Source organism: Malus sylvestris, chromosome 5 (assembly GCF_916048215.2).
Source record: "Malus sylvestris chromosome 5, drMalSylv7.2, whole genome shotgun sequence".
In the NCBI taxonomy this organism is placed as follows: domain Eukaryota; kingdom Viridiplantae; phylum Streptophyta; class Magnoliopsida; order Rosales; family Rosaceae; genus Malus; species Malus sylvestris.
This window is the reverse complement of record NC_062264.1, coordinates 45,105,109-45,122,232: the sequence shown is the minus strand read 5'-3', so window position 1 is coordinate 45,122,232 and position 17,124 is coordinate 45,105,109. Positions and strand designations below refer to the sequence as shown.

The following is a 17,124-nucleotide window of genomic DNA, read 5'->3' as shown; positions in this document are numbered from 1 at the left end:
ATCCAGATGTTCACTGGTCAACGGATACGTTCAGATATGTATCCGGAGCGTATCGGCACGTATCGTATCCCAGACCGTATCTGATACGGGATACGCTCTTACGTTGGCGTGTCCGTGCTTCTTAGCTTTTTAGTTGGGTTTAGATGATATTGATTGCGTTGTTATAAAGCTCCTTTGTAAAGTTAGGTTGAAAATCAAATCAATAGATTCTTTATTTAGTTGGTTCAATCTGTAACAGATGAGATTTTGTTTGATGTTTCAATCAAAATTTGTTTTTTTTTTTTTTTGTGAAATTATAATGGAATCACAAATCAAGTATATCTTAGATTTTTGGTTGCATACTCACCTTCCCACAACTATTATATTGTCTCTTGACTGGATGAATTTTTATAATTTCCAGGATCTATGGTTGCAATACTTTTGATACATGCAGTAAGGAGGGAGCTACTACTCTTATGGAGCTTCTTTGGCATGGTAAGTTGAAGTTGCATGTCATTTTTTTTCATTCATAGAATTCATTATCTTGCTATCTTAGTAATTAGCAATGTCTGAAAATTGGTAAAAGTATGAATAAATGTGTCGAAGTTTGAATCGTACACATGAAAATGTATTTAACAACTCTAACTTACATTTCTTAATAATTTGATCCGTCTTTCTTTCATTTGTGTTCAACTATTTTACTTTTTTTTCTATATAAGTACAACTATTGATCGAAAGCCACAGAAATTACCCAACGGCCGAGAAACTGTTTGTGTTAGAAGAATAGATTATGATGTAACGCTTAAATTTTGGGCACTTTTAAATATGTCTTCTTTTTTTTTGGCAATTACAATCACTTGCATGAAAATCCAATTGGATTTGTTCTGGTTTGCAAGAATAAATTAGAAACAAAGGTGGGAGTGTGATGGAGTTGAGGAGTTGGTTGACTGATTAATCACTAATTTGAAATAATTAAACTGTAACTTTTCTTTAATTCCTTTTCCTTTTGTATTTTCATTGGATTCTTTTAATTTTTTTTGCTTGATCTATCTTAAGAATGTTTGCATCTTAATACTTACTTTAAATATGTTAATTTGTCCTCTTTTCTGTAAAGTTTTCTGCAATGTGAATATGGCTTTTTCTCAATCTTCAGATGGTGATTATTTGGCAACTTCTACAAACTTGGCTACTTAGCCTTTGAAATACAAAGATGAGGATGAGAGGATCCAGATGAGCTAGAATCGGGTTTGTATAATTCTAAATTATTGGTTTAGTTACTGATAGAAAATATGGTTGCCCGGTCCAGTTTAGTATTTTCATCATCTTAAACATTTTCCTTTGATAGCAGTTTGTTTTGATACCTTATCTTTATCTTGGCTTACAGTGAAACGTTTAATGATTGAATTTGTACTACGGTTTAATAGTTTTTTCAGAAACTTACTATTCCTGCCAGATGCTCAAATATTATGTTTTCTACGTTTCTGCTTTCCCTTTTTCTGTGTTTTCCCCCATTTAGTGGGCTGATCACTTGAAACTATGAGTATAATACTGATGACACCATACGATCTACAAATGAATGCTTTCTTATAGCATGCATATCCATATATAGAGAGCAAAATTTCACTTCATTGGTTTTTAGGTACTACACCGTCTTTTAAATTATTGTGTGAGGAAATTATTCATGTGGTTAATGTTGGTGCATTTAAGTCCTGCAGCAACACGCGAGCATTTTTGCTAGTATAGGCTAATGTGTAAGCCACATTTATACCATTATGGACATAAAAATCTCATTAATATTGGAGCTTTGGCTTCTCCTAAATCAATCTTTAACAACTGATTGAACAATTAGAAAGTGAATTTAGAACCCAATGATCCATTTCAAAGTACTTAAAATTTGAAGAGTGTAAAATGTAATTGATCCATCTTATTATCATTCATGGATCTTGAGAAAAGCATATCCTGGTACAAAACTACAAAAGCACTGCCTGCCACACACTAGATAAGCTATGAACTTGGGAGAGGATTATTTCCTCTATTTTTTCCCTACACTAGATAAGCTATGAACTTGGGAGAGGATTATTTCCTCTCTTTTTTCCCTCCCTTTTAATCTCCTCCTTTTTAAACGGTCACAGTAATTCCAGTGGTCAAGACTGTAACACTGCAAAAGCGCGTGTCAAACAAATTCTAACAAGTAACTAGAAGTCCACGACTCCACAGATCATGACAGTCATGTCTTTTTACCAAGCTACAAATACAAAAATATGATGATTAAATGGTTGTAATTATGTGTTTTACTGGAAGTTACGAAAAACTTAATGTATTTTTTCTCATATAGTGGAAGGTCTTAATTTAGAGTGATCAATGTTATATATCATACAATGCTTTTTTTTTATCTTTTCTATAATTTTCGCACTCCTATCGAAATTATTTTTTCCTTTGAATATCATATCAAGTGAGATAATGTAGAACATAATTCGTCATGCATGTTCTATATATTAATTCGTTCTGGACAGATGCTGGCCAATCACACACACATGAACATATGCTTATGACAGCATACACACATGAGATGAGTTCATCTGCATGCAACTGAAAGGCAAAATAATACGCTCTTTAGCTAGGCTTCGGATTCTTACGGGAAAAGCAAACTCTCTACAGTTCATATATAAACTGCTTAGTGCTCACATGATTCGCGATGATGCAGGTAGGACAAGACACACAGAGAGAGATACAGCTTAATTTCTACCCGTTAAGGGTGCGTTTGGTACGTGGGACGGGACGGGACGGAACGGGACGAGGCGTTCCGTCCCGCGTTTGGTGCGCCAAAAATGGGTGGAACGGGCTGTTCCACGGGACAGATTTTGAGTGTTTTTGCGTTCCACCTCCCCCCCCTGGAACGGGTTTGTTCCACGTTTGTGGAACGCAATGTTTTACCATTTTAAGACAAATATACCCCATGTCTTTTTCAAAAATTACACATTCGTTCCGTCCCGTCCCGTCCTGTTCCGTCCCGTCCCGTCCCGTTCCGTTCCGTTCCGTCTGCGTACCAAACGCACCCGGGAACACGTGAAGCTACTTTATGTCTTATGTGCTTAATGCTTGAATTGCAGCTTGTTTAACTAATGACAACTGAAATTATGCGACTCTAAAAATCGAGAGAAACTCACATAAAACATATTGTATTCCCGGCTTTTGTTTAAGCTATATCTCTCAACATGTGAGAGAATAGAGATATAGGTAAGTTTTTCTTCGGAAAAAAAAATCGACTACTAATCAAAATGTCTCTCATATTTAATCTTTTGGACAATCCATCGGGTTATGCAGGAACATAGGGAAAGATGGGGAGGTGGTGACATATTTTTTGTGACCATTAATTTGCCCCACCATAGTTTCTTATGGTTGTGAGGTAAAGTTGAAGGTCCCTTTTTCCTTGTTTATTCTTAGAAGTTCCTTTCAAAACAACATTCTTACCAACTAAATAAACATCAAATTGTAATAGAACAAGCACAACTAGTTATCTTATCTTTTTTATTTTATTTTATAGTTTGGATCAGTTATTGGCAGAGTGATTTAAAAAAATTATGATTAATAAAAGAGTAATGTAAGGTACACCAAATCTGTAGACAAAATTTGCAAAAAACTGATGTCACCCATAAGAAATAAACATGTTAGTCAACACTTAAGTAATAATCCATATATCAACTTTTATATCATTTGATTTACAAAATCTAATCTACAAATTTAATCTTCCTGATATACCCTAAATTAAAACCATAAAAGTTATCAATGTTTAATGAATTTTTTTTGGAGATATCAGGCAGTGGAATCAAGTTGCCCTCTATAAAAAAAACCTTATCTTAAATTCATAAAATTTGGGCAATCTTACTAAAGAAATGTACACATCAATTTCATTAGAAAAAGCACAAACTATCTTTTCTTATTGTTCTTTCTTTTTGGATGTTGTTGCTTCTGCTCTCTTCGACAAATGTCATTCAACACTCTGTCCGTGTATCCTTATAAATTTAACACCACTCTACTCTAAGATTACTCATGTATACAAATCATGGACAACCAAAAACTCACATGCTTAACTCTTTCCCTTTCAATGTCTGCATTTAACGAAGATTTTGATAAAGCTTAACTTTTTTGTTACTATTTTTATGTAGGATATTCAGGACCTGCAAAATGTTGGACCATCGAAACTAGTTTTCCCACTAATGGCACTGCTAGCAGGGATTTTGGGGGGTGTTTTTGGGATTGGAGGTGGAATGCTTATAAGCCCTCTTCTTCTTCAAGTTGGGGTAGCACCTGAGGTAAAGTCTACCCTAATTCATCTCATTTTTATGATTTTAATCTTCCAAACTGTCAAGAAAATGCTTATTAATAACTCACATTCCGGAGCAGGTAACGGCGGCAACTTGTTCATTCATGGTATTCTTCTCGTCTTCCATGTCGGCATTTCAGTACTTGTTACTGGGCATGGAGCATGCAGATACTGCACTCATCTTCGCCATCGTGTGCTTCGTTGCATCGCTTCTCGGACTGGTGGTGCTGCAGAGAGCAATCAAAGTGTATGGAAGGGCTTCTCTAATTGTGTTCTCAGTTAGTATAGTGATGGCTTTGAGCACTGTTCTGATGACCACCTTTGGGGCTCTTGAAGTGTGGAGAGATTTTGTATCTGGAAATTACATGGGATTCAAACTACCATGTTAATAGTAATATCCCAAGCAAGGGAAGAAAAATATCAAACACAAAGTTTGTAGTTGCTACCTTCATTAGACTCCGAATCCAAGCTTCGGAACTTCTTTAACCTCCTGTCGTACAAATTCACTAGCATCTCGATCGTCAAGAGAAATGTCAAATACTACTAAACAACGATACATAACATTGCTAAAAATAAACCAAGAGTGTCATGAATGCCTCCAAGTTTTGCATTTTATAGCACAGAAATCTTCGACCCCGAACAATTTACAGGTCAAAAATGGAAAATCAAACAATCTACAGAGGTAATGGTTGATGATGGTTGATGAGAACTACAACTTTTATCCTAAGCAATCAAACTCGATAGGAGATATCGAAACTACATTGAAAGTTCATAAAAAATTTAAAAAAAAAAAAGACAATGTACTCTTTATATATACGTAATTACTTCTTTGACTAACACCCTTATGATTTTTGCAGGAAATAATACGAGTAACATAACAACAAATGTATCACCATCATTGTTCTTGGGATTCCTATTGTGGCTATGCTTGTCATCAGCATTCGCATTTTTTTAAGAGTGTCGAAGCGATTAGTGAAAATGCATGTTAAATTTTGTTTCATTTTTGACATACATTTAGCAAGTGTAGTAATTGTTGGTAAGTACTTGAATTTGTATCCATTAAAACCAATGTAATAAGGATTACTCTAATAATATGCATTTCTTTTCAATAATCTCGGGTTAAGATATATATAATTTCATCTCAATATTTGAGTTCCTTTAAGGTGAGAAGCAAAGTGTTTGATTAAATTCCTATCGAGTTTGTCTATAAGGATTACTGTACGATTTAATCCAATGGTGGAGCCACAGTTATTATAGTCAGCTGACTTCAACAATCATAAATTTAAGATATATAATTTGACAAAAATATTTGAGTTCTTTTAAGATGAGAGAGTGTTTTATAAAATGTCCTACAAAAGCTTATTTCTGTAAGACCGCTTTTCGTATAGCTAAAAGCATATAATGTTTGCATACAGTTCACTATCTTAGTGGATAGGGTGTTGGGTTTCTGCTCGTACATTCCGAGTTCGAAACTCTCATCTTCTTTAAATTAATATAATAGTTTCAACACCTTTCGTTAAAAAATTTAAAGTAAATTAAATAAGGAATTTTAACACCTCAAACGTCGGTAATAGCAAAAAAAAAAACTAAAACGCACCCAGGCCCAACGGAATTGGACAGCTCGAAGGGAGGCCAACTGAATACGCATGCGGGCCACGCCGCAAAGAGACCAACCCAGGCCCCAACGGAATTCGAAATTTAAAACAAAATACCCAGCCGAACCGGGAATAATTAGAAAGGGAAAGATGAAACAAAAGGAAAAGTTTCCTGATGAAATTAGGAAGCCAATACTTTCCTAATCCAAGCATGATTAAATCTTGATATATACCAACAGTGTGCTTCTCTTATCTTCCACACTTTCCAAGCATTTACGTTCAATCGAAAAATTAGCAATGAAACTAGAAGAAGAAGAAGACCACCACCCTTCAAAAGTACGATTGTTCGGTGTTGGCCTCGGCAGTAGTTTGAATGATCCTCGCGGAGGACACGAACCCTCCACCGATCTGTATCTGTGGGATCCAACCTGGGACTACAGCTCTATTTGGAAAATCAGGAAGAGGCTAGCGGCGAGCGACCTCGGAGAGCTGAGCAGACTGTTGATGCCAAAAGAGGCAGTGCGAAAACACGTTATGTCTTGGACGACAAGTTAGCCAAGATGGTCGACAGTAAAGAGGGCTTACCAGTTACAGTTGTGGACTGGGATACGTGCAACCAGCGTGAGTTAACTTTTAAGCATTGGAATTCTGGCGATTTTTACGTCCTGAAAGGAGGTTGGAGACCGGAGTTTGTGGTTCGGAGAGGCTTGAAGGAAAATGATGAAATCGGTCTTACCTTGACTGGGACTGGAAAACTTCTAAGTACATCTTCAGGTTTTCTGTTCTTCAAAGAGCAAGGTAGTTTAATCATGATCACACTCGTAATTAATTAGCTACGCTAGTTTAGTTTTTATTTTTTATTTCTGTCAAACTAAGCTAGCTTAATCCTGACTCTGAATAGTTTATGTAGAGCTTCATGTAATGGGATTAGTTTAATTACTTTTTAATTGTAACTGTGATGAGTTCTTTATGGTTATAAGTTTTTGTTCTAGGATAATTGTTAGACTTTTTTGTGTACTTTGAGTGTCTCACTATATGCATTAAAATGCGTCTCTTAACTGAAACAAATAATACAAGTTTTCGTTCAAATGTTTAATTTTGCATGAGATATCCATCAAGGGGGTTCGCAACACAAAAATGTATGGGATATCCGTTGAGGATTTGGTGAAAACAACATTCTATTTATGGATGTGCAATGGATATATGGCTTTAAAGTATGCGATACACTTTTCTACTAAGTCAAATGCCTATAATTTTGGTGTGTTAGCTGCTATAGTGTTGGAGCGGAAAAATTCAGGTACTTCAATTCTCCTCCAACAAGTAATCTTGAACATGTTGAGAAGCTTTAAACTCCATCTTCGCTCGCCATCAATGAGGGAGGAGGGGGACCTGCAATAAAACACTCTGATGCTCAAGTTAGTGTTTGTTCAAGATACTTGTGAAATATAGAACAATCTCCTACCTCTCTCCTCCACTCGTTCTTGTGTGATTATTAGCCTTTTTATAGGCATAAAATGCTTGGACTCCAAGTTCCACACTCCTTGTATTTCCCCATGTTTCACATTCCATGGAAGTGTTCGATCATGCTCCTTTATTCTAACTCCAGCCCCCCAAATTTAGGATTCATGGGAAGTGGCTCATTGCTTGAGCCTTAATTTTTGCACCCACAGATAGTAGTTTTGGTGTCACTGAAACGTAATGCAATCAAGAAACAAATAATTAATTTATCACTGATTATATTTCTACAAATTCACAAATCAATGGTTGCAGGCATGGAAAAGTTGGAGGGGAGGGACAACTTCAAATCTGATAGATCCCACAATGAGGACTAGTTCAAGAACTGAAGTGACGAGATGCATCCACATTGGGTTATTATGCATAGAAGAAAATACAGCTGATAGGCCAACCACGAATCCTATAGTCCTAATGCTTAATAGTTACTCAGTCACTCTTCCAGTACCCTCACAACAAGCGTTTTATAAGCTCGGTAGAATTGGATCCGACATGTCTTTGAGATGGGAGAATAATTCAGGGGTGACATCCGGCTAGTTGGATCGATCTAAGAGCAACTGTGTTAAACACCAAAAGATCAGGTTTCCATGATAACGTACTGAACTCTATCCTCGATAGTGCTTGAAGTTTATATCTAAATTATTTTTTTAGGAAAAATTTATATCTGAATTTATAATGTATTTTAGCCCTTTGGATTCATTTTTCTTCTAAACGTGTTATTGATTCTTACTGTGATTGGTGATACATGGTGTGATTTTGATGTGGGACGGAATTTGTGTTATTTTAGGTGGGGGAAAATTAAAATTAATAACACCAATTCCGTCATATATCATATTCATTCTTCATGTAAATGGCTATGATTTGTTAAAAGAAATAATTTATACACACCATTTTCTCTTTATGCATATCTATCGCTACAAGAAACAGGGGCAACAGTCACGGAAGTAATTCGATACGAGAATATGATCGTTATGGTGAAATACATGCATCAACTCATTGTCATTATCTGTTATTGCATCTGAAACTGGTCCATCCGTTAGTTTTCATTATGTCCACCTCTTAAAGTTTCACATATATTCAAGACTTATTGTTGATTAAAAGATGTACAAGCTGTTTAATTGTATTCGTCTGATACTCCTCGATGTATCGTTCCATTATTTTCAGTGAATGCATTGGTCTGCTTCCTCTAGACATACGGATGGCTAGGCCAAGCGAACGACAAATTTACTACTGGTTTGTTCTTGTTGACTCAATCCAGAGGTTGAATTGTTCTAGTCTTCCAAGCAAGAACTAATCAGAAGCTTCAAGCTAGTCTTGTTTAATTATTTCTAGGTCGGACCAATTCGCACATGCACTAGACATTCCGGATTTCTCTTTGTTTCCGGATACTATTCAATTAGTCCTCAAAATTCAAAACATCTAGTGCTCGCATCTCGATCTAAACACGATTTCAATGACTTCATTCTTAGTACGGTAGTCTAGCTAGTTATAGCTTTCCATTCCCTTTACAGATCAAAGACCAAAGTAAATTGCTAGCAATCGTTTTCCAATTTTCTATTATTCATGATGACTGAAACTTGTTAGTTTGCAAATGGTGCTAAATGGTGCGATTCATTCTTCTAGTAAATGGCTCAAATTTGTTCAGAGAAACTATTTATGCACACTATTTTTCTCTTTATGCATGCCTATAAATTTACTTTTGTGTTTTAATTATTATTTAATAAATTCAATCTTAATATCATAAATAAACACAAATGTGCTACAAGAATAAGGTGTGCAGCAATATCAACTATAGTAACTTTTCTTGCTCATCGTAGAAACCATCAAGGACGGAGCTAGTGTAGGCCTGGGCGGATGCCCCCACTTAATTTAAAAAAATGTATGGTGCGTTCCAATTTTCAATAATCAGCCCTAACATGATTATTTTTATATAAAGAGATATTTAATGGTATTGGTAATGATATTGTTACGCAATGCTTTCAAAACATAAAAACGATTCGAGGAATAATGAAATATGTTGTATGAAAAACTTTATGGATTAATATATTAGTCTTTTATTCAATAAATTCTTAAGATTTTTAATTATGACTTTGTTGTTTGAGGATGCCCCTGTTCATACAAATCTCTGACTTCGTCTGGGTAACCACCATGTATTTTCCGATTACAATCAACCTAAGCCGAGCCGAAGGGAACTAAGAAACAATCGTTCACGAATTGACAATCGTTTTCTGACCACAAAGTAGAAAGGTATATCGAACCAAACGCGTAAATAATTGTCAGAATTGCATATTATAATTGATTTACTTTGTTAACTGAGAGAATGCATGCACCGAGAAGCAAAGAGAAGTTGGCCCAGCCAACCACTCCTATTCCAATCTGTGGTTACTTTATTTCAATGGTTGAATGGTACAAGTGTCGGAAGAAGCTTCCTTAAATATTTAATTTAGCAGTCCCGTCTATATCAGCATCTTCAATATAATAGAGTGAAACCTCGCTGATGAAAGAATACCTACGTACAAAGATATAATATAAAAGAGAAACTTGCTTATACAATGATGTCATTGTAGGGTATTTCAAACTAATGAAAAGGGCTTGAGAACTTTGAGTTTTAACGATAAGGACAAAATAAAGGGTAAAGTGAATAGTACCAGGATTGACTTTTTAGTGTAAAAATGTGGTTTTTCGTTAAAGTGAACAGTACCGGGAGCTTTTCGTTAAAGTTCCCTTCAAACTAATCAAGTAGTATTTAATTTGAGATTACCATGCATTTAAATTTCAACTTATTAATATAATAGTGTGTTACTGGTTTGATCCTGTTAAACTGTCCCACATCGGTGGGGTGAAGAAAACCAAAGGGGTTTAAATAGTATTACCCACTCTAACTAATATCGAGGCCTTTTGTGGTAAAACTCCACACCTGAGGATTGTGCAGGTGGTTAAGTGGGGACAGTATCGGTGTCGTTAGAGTGGGGCGGGCCCAGCGATCCAAAAATTCCAACATGGTATCAGAGCCCACGGTTGCGGGCCCGTGCAAGCCAACGAGCTTGTCACCACCCGGAAGGAAACAAGTCTGAGCTCTTAATATAGAGACGACCGCTGAGTTCCAATTGAAAACAAGTGGGCCCAACGTCAGCCGACCTCTGAGTTTCAATCACCGATGTGGATCTCCACGTGTGAACCACTAAATGAGGTTACACGTGAGGGGGAGTGTTAAACTGTCCCACATCGGTGGGGTGAAGAAAACCAAAGGGGTTTAAATAGTATTACCCACTCTAACTAATACCGAGGCCTTTTGTGGTAAAACTCCACACCTGAGGATTGTGCAGGTGGTTAAGTGGGGACAGTATCGGTGTCGTTAGAGTGGGGCGGGCCCAGCGATCCAAAAATTCCAACAGATCCGCCTATAATAACATCTTTTTTCATAGGAGCTGCGTAGGCTTGATATGTAAAAAAGTTGTAAACGAAAAGCTAGATAATTAGAGATCGTGTAGAACACTTAAACATGCATGTAGAGAGGAATAGTAGCAAGTACTAATACCGTATCGTAGCTAGAGCTATTATTAAAGGAGACAGATTGTCTGCCCTCCTAGTTGTGATGCCCTTCCATACCCTCCTATTTGTGTGGTCACGGTTAAGTCACGTCAACATTTTATATTTTTATTATTTTTTATTTTATTATCTCTATTAAAAAATTAATATAAAATATTGACGTGGCTTAACCATAATCGTACAAAATAGAAGGGCATGGAAGGGCACCATAACTAAGAGGGCAGACAATCTCCCTCCATTATTAAAAGTCTGGTATTCCCACCACCGCGTCTTGCGTAAAGTGAGGTATTCATTGACTTCGTTCTTCATATATAGACGTGTAGCAAGTTTTCCATCATAACTATAATCCTCTTTTACAAACCAATTTTAGCAAAAATATCAAATAATGCCAGCAATGGATTCCTCAAGATTTCTATTCTGCCTCTTTCCCATTCTGTTTCTCATGATTAATCAAGCCCTTGGTCAAGTTCCAGGTTTTCTATACCACTTCTGCATAAACGAAAATGGAAACTATACCACCAATAGTACCTATCAGACAAACCTCAACCGCCTCCTCTCCTCCCTGCCCTCCAACGAAAACGGCAACGGGTATGGCTTTTACAATGCATCCTATCGCCTAAACTCGTCGAACGAGCACATTTATGCAATCGGACTTTGTAGAGGAGATGCCAAGGTGGAAAATTGCCGTAGCTGCCTAAATGATTCCCGATATGCCCTCCCTCAGCTTTGCCCTAATAAGAAGGAAGCAATCGGTTGGTATGACAATTGCATGTTACGCTACTCAAACAGCTCCCTCTATGGCGTCATGGAAACTAGTCCTTCTTTCTATAAAAGGAACAATAATAACATATCGTCGTCGGGCCAGGATGGATTCAACCAAGAGCTGAATAAGTTACTGGACAGCATAAGAAGTGAAGCTGCAGCTGGCGGTTCTCTTCGGAAATTTGCATTCAGAAACACAAGTGCCCCAACTTTCCAAAGAATATTTGCATTCTCGCAATGCACGCCAGACATATCAGAGCAAGAGTGCAGTGATTGCTTAGTTGCGGCTTTTGGATATATCCCCAAATGTTGTGACGGGAAAGAAGGTGGGAGAGTTTATAGACCTAGCTGTTACTTTAGATTCGAGGTTTACCGCTTCATTGACCCTACAACTGTCACACAACTGCCATCTCCGCCACCAATAACACCACCAATACAGTCTCCTCCACCATCAACCAATACCACAAACACTTCACAAGGTACGTACGCACAACGTATATGTATGTACACTACATTACATATGCCGATGACTGCATATTTGCTTGACACTGATCTCAAATTTTAATTGATCAATGGTAACTCCTCTCTCTGATAGATCAATCACTTAAACATGTTATTCAGAATGTCATGTGATTAGAGAAGATATATTTCTGATTTTACTTTGCAGGATCGAAGGGCGGCAAATCTCGGACTGTCATCATTATTGTTGTGCCAATTATTGCTTCTTTGGTACTAGTAATGTTCATGGGCATTTGTCTAAGAGTATGGAAGGCAAAGAAAAAGCTTCAAAGTAATTTAATTCTAGGTACGTACTGTAACAAAATAGACACAATAACATTAATTTAATTCAATTTGCTTCAAGTGGGAAGCCTAGTACTGTTACGTCATCTAGATCTAATTATGTTACATATGAAATTTCTTTTAAAATTGTACCACAGGCGAAGACGCGGACGAAATTGGAAATGCAGAATCCTTGCAATTCAATTTTGACACCATTAGAATTGCCACAGATGACTTTTCTGAAGCCAATAAACTAGGACAAGGGGGATTTGGTTCTGTTTACAAGGTAATATATAACACATCTATTGAAGATAAGATTCTCACACCATACCTTACGAAATAAAATACAATATATAGTGATTGTCCCACTATTGCCGGCTTTATTGTGAAAAAACCCAACCTGCCAATCTTAACAACATCATGATATATATGGGCAACATCACCAATTTCATGTATATATTCCTTGAATGCAACCTTTTTGTTTTGATACTCTTTCAGGGTAGGTTATTGAATGGACAAGACATAGCAGTGAAAAGGCTCTCAATAAATTCTGGACAAGGAGATTTGGAGTTTAAAAATGAGGTCTTGTTAGTGGCAAAGCTTCAACACCGAAACTTAGTTAGGCTCTTGGGTTTCTGCTTGGAAGGAGTTGAAAGGCTTCTTATTTATGAGTTTGTCCCTAATGCAAGTCTGGACCGCATCATATTTGGTATTTATGCTTCAATGTTCTTTTTGTACAATTTTAGCTTTAACTTCAAAATTTTACCATAAAATCTCATTCTTGTGACATACAAGAAACATTGTAACCTTGGTTTGAATTGAACATGCAGATCCAATCAAGCGCGCACAATTGGATTGGGATAGGCGCTACAAAATCATAGTAGGCATTACTCGAGGGCTCATTTACCTTCATGAAGATTCACGGCTTAGAATTATTCATCGTGATCTCAAAGCCAGTAATATCTTGATAGATGAAGAAATGACTCCCAAGATATCAGATTTTGGCATGGCAAAATTGTTTGTGGTTGATCAAACACAAGGCAACACCAGTCGAATTGTGGGGACCTAGTATGTACTCCACGAGGCTACATGGCTTATATTATATTTGTGTTAATCTATATCAATAATCCAAAGTTCTCATCTAAGTTAGTGATCATAAAACCAACATATATTATTCTTGTTTCGATATGCAGTGGATATATGGCTCCAGAATATGCGATGCATGGGCACTTTTCTGTTAAGTCGGATGTCTATAGTTTTGGTGTCTTAATTTTGGAGATGGTGAGCGGACAGAAAAATAATTCCTTTCATCATGGCGAGAATGTGGAGGATCTTCTAAGCTTCGTAAGTACTTAAACTATATGCATAATGCAACCAAGAAAAATAATTTATCTCTAACTGTATTTCTACGAATTTCACAACGCAGGCATGGAAATGTTGGAGGGAAGGGACAGCTTCAAATCTAATAGATCCCGCGTTGACGAACGGTTCAAGAAATGAAATAATGAGATGCATCCATATTGGGTTGCTATGTGTGCAAGAAAATATAGCCGATAGGCCAACCATGAATGTTATTGTTCTAATGCTTAACAGTTACTCAGTCACACTTCCAGTACCCTCACAACCAGCATTTTTCAGAGATAGTAACGTTGGATCTGACATGTCTTTGGGATGGAAGAATAGTTCGGAGGTGATTACAACCGGGTCGGATCAATCCAAGAGCAGCTCTGTCAAAGCACCAGAAAATGACGTTTCATTGATCACCGAAGTATATCCTAGATAGCTTCTTAAGATGAAAACTCCATTTTTTAAAAGATTATAATGTGTAATTTACCATTTATTTGGTCATTTTTCTTTTCAATGGTTTAGGTAATTGCAATAAGGCTTTTGATGTATAAGATAGACTAAGAGTTGTTTTGGGACCAGTCTACCAATCAGACGACGACATTGATTAATTGGATTTGAGTTTTTTCCCTCTTATTTCTCTCTTTTCATTCCACTTTTTTAATCTAATTGTTCAAAAGAAATTATCTAACTGCCTAGAACTGAGTCACATATTTAATAAGCGTTATTTTATTTTATTTTAATTGTTTTTGTTCAACAATCATTCCTCATCTTCACTCCCATTCACGCCACCATTTATGTAATAGCCGTCCTTTCTTTTTACGTCGAGTGTTGTTTTTCTGTATTTCACGTTTTGTCTTAGTTGACCTTAAATTGTGAGCCACTGGGACCTACTTCTACACCCTTGTCCCCTTACTTTTTTCCCCCCTATCCCGTGTGACATCCCCCCTCCCCTTTTTCTTTCTGCCACTTCTCACTCTCATTTCACTCGCATCTCTATCTCGGCTCTCTCTATCTCAGCCCTCCCCGAGGGCACTACAAACACACAACAACAGACATCAACGACAACAACCTAAAACGGATTCATACCCAGGCCCAACTGAATTGGACAGCTCGAAAGGAGCCCAACTGAATATGTATTGCGGGCCACGCCGCAAAGAGACCAACCCAGGCCCAAACGGAATTGGAAATTTAAAACAAAATACCTACCCGAATCAGGAATAATTAGAAAGGGAAAGATGAAACAAAAGGAAAAGTTTCCTGATGAAATTAGGATACCAATACTCTCCTAATCCAAGCATGATTAAATCTTTATATATACCAACAGTGTGCTTCTCTTATCTTCCACACTTTCCAAGCATTTACGTTCAATCGAAAAATTAGCAATGAAACTAGAAGAAGACACCACCCTTCAAAAGTACTACGGTTCGGCGTTGGCCTCGGCAGTAGTTTGAATGATCCATGCGGGAGGACACGAACCCTCTACCGATTTGTATCTGTGGGATCCGACCTGGGACTACAACTCAATTTGGAAAATCAAGAAGAGGCTACCAGCGAGCAACCTTGGAGAGCTGAGCAGGCTGTTAATGCCAAAAGAGGCAGTGCGAAAACATGTTATGTCTTACTTGGACAACAAGTTAGCCAAGGTCAACAGTAAAGAGGGCTTACCGGTTACAGTTGTGGACTGGGATACGTGCAACCGACATGAGTTAACTTTTAAGCATTGGAACTCTGGCGATTTTTACGTTTTGAATGGAGGTTGGAGACCGGAGTTTGTGGTTCGGAAAGGCTTGAAGGAAAATGACGAAATCGGTCTTTACCTTGACTGGGACTGGAAAACTTCCAATTACATCTTCAAGTTTTCTGTTCTGCAAAGAGCAAAGTAGTTTAATCAAGGTCACACTTGTAATTAATTAGCTAAGCTAGTTTAGTTTTTATTTTTGTCAAACTAAGCTAGCGTAATCCTGACTCTGAATAGTTTATGTGGCGCTTCATGTAATGGGATTAGTTTAATTACTTTATTAATTGTGACTGTGATGAGTTCTTTATGGCTATAAGTTTTTGTTCCAGGATAATTGTTAGACTCTTTTTGTGTACTTCGAGTGTTTCACTATATGCATTAAAATGCGTCTGTTAACAGAAACAAATAATACAAGTTTTCGTTCAAATGTTTAATTTTGCATGAGACATCCGTCAAGGGGTTTCAGAACACAAAAAATGTATGGGATATCCGTCGAGGATTTGATGAAAAAAACATTCTATTTATGGATGTGCAATGGATATATGGCTTCAGAGCGTGCGATGCACTTTTTTGTTAAGTCAGATGCCTATAATGTGAAATCTCGTTCCTGGATTTCACTGTTATAAAAAGGTCGTACCCAGTGCACAAGGCTCCCGCTTTACGCAGGGTCTAGGAGAGGTGAATGTCGGCTAGCCTTACCCCCATTTATGGAGAGGCTGCTCCCAAGTCTCGAACCCGAGACCTACCGCTCATGGGCGAAGACACTTACCCCCATAATGTGAAATCTCGTTCCTGGATTTCACTGTTATAATCTACGTAATTGTATTATTGAGATTTTATGTTATTTTTGAGAAATTATATTAATTTATTTGGATTTAGATTTTAATTAAATTAGTTACAAAGTTTGAAGTTTAGAAAGTAATTATTTAAAATTCGTAGACTTTTCGAGGTCACAATTTATATTGTTGAATAGACATCGAGATCATGAACGCATAGGCGAAATCCGTTTGCGAGTCCGGATTATAACAGTATAGTTACGGACGTTTGAAGTTGTTGCTAAAAATAAAATAAAATAAAATAAAAAAAGAGAAGAAAAAGCCACGGGATGGCTGAAAGAAAAAAAAAGGAAAAAGGGGGAAAAGGAAGCCACGGGAGTCGGAGAGAAAAAGGAAGCCCAGCCCTCCTTTACACCCGTGCACCAACCCAACTCCATTTCCGGCGGTCTCCGCCATTCTTTCCATCGATTCATTACCATCCATCGCCTACAACCTCTTCCTCAACCTTCCCTCTACCATCTCCACCCATATTTGAGAGTTTTTAGGCCCAATTTCATGAAGAACTTCACCAGGTTCGCGGGTGAGTTCGACGGTGATTCCGTCGTTCCGGCGACTTGCACCACTTACCACCACCCTTAATCAACTTCCCTTGGATCCAGAAACAAGACCCAACTGGTGGTTGGAGCGTTGAAACACCAAGGAAGCAGAATTGAAGAACACCCACCTTAGGGTTTCGACGGGTGCGAGCCAATTTGAGGGCCT

At 37.3% G+C, this 17,124-nt stretch overlaps 2 protein-coding genes and 1 long non-coding RNA gene across 30 annotated transcripts in view; all 3 read left to right on the top strand.

Moving 5' to 3' along the window:
• LOC126623028 (cysteine-rich receptor-like protein kinase 44) overlaps nucleotides 1–17,124 on the top strand; it is a 98,650-nt gene that overhangs the window by 77,517 nt on the left and 4,009 nt on the right. For 22 of the 28 annotated variants that reach the window (XM_050291732.1, XM_050291730.1, XM_050291721.1 and 19 more), the window contains 7 exons: nucleotides 11,245–12,200; nucleotides 12,389–12,526; nucleotides 12,660–12,787; nucleotides 13,000–13,210; nucleotides 13,332–13,569; nucleotides 13,695–13,845; nucleotides 13,928–14,191. In XM_050291732.1, the coding sequence (XP_050147689.1) occupies nucleotides 11,345–12,200; nucleotides 12,389–12,526; nucleotides 12,660–12,787; nucleotides 13,000–13,210; nucleotides 13,332–13,569; nucleotides 13,695–13,845; nucleotides 13,928–14,191 (1,986 nt within the window). In that variant the 5' untranslated portion in view covers nucleotides 11,245–11,344. Of the gene's footprint in view, nucleotides 1–11,244; nucleotides 12,201–12,388; nucleotides 12,527–12,659; nucleotides 12,788–12,999; nucleotides 13,211–13,331; nucleotides 13,570–13,694; nucleotides 13,846–13,927; nucleotides 14,252–17,124 lie in introns of all 28 variants that reach the window. The other 6 variants (XM_050291757.1, XM_050291752.1, XM_050291760.1 and 3 more) reach the window with 4 other exon arrangements.
• LOC126623058 (uncharacterized) lies at nucleotides 284–1,405 on the top strand. Its single transcript, XR_007623603.1, has 2 exons — nucleotides 284–474; nucleotides 1,133–1,405. It is a non-coding gene; the product is annotated as an uncharacterized LOC126623058 (long non-coding RNA).
• LOC126621162 (sulfite exporter TauE/SafE family protein 2-like) lies at nucleotides 2,678–4,731 on the top strand. The gene is made up of 3 exons (XM_050289562.1): nucleotides 2,678–2,683; nucleotides 4,146–4,292; nucleotides 4,384–4,731. Exons 1-3 carry the CDS (start codon nucleotides 2,678–2,680, stop codon nucleotides 4,690–4,692), a joined length of 462 nt encoding a protein of 153 aa, XP_050145519.1. The 3' UTR covers nucleotides 4,693–4,731.

Excerpts from the sequence above, each read along its gene's own strand:
- LOC126621162 (XM_050289562.1), top strand. Across the intron at positions 4,293-4,383 it reads AAGTTGGGGTAGCACCTGAG|GTAACGGCGGCAACTTGTTC; the intron begins GTAAAGTCTACC and ends ATTCCGGAGCAG.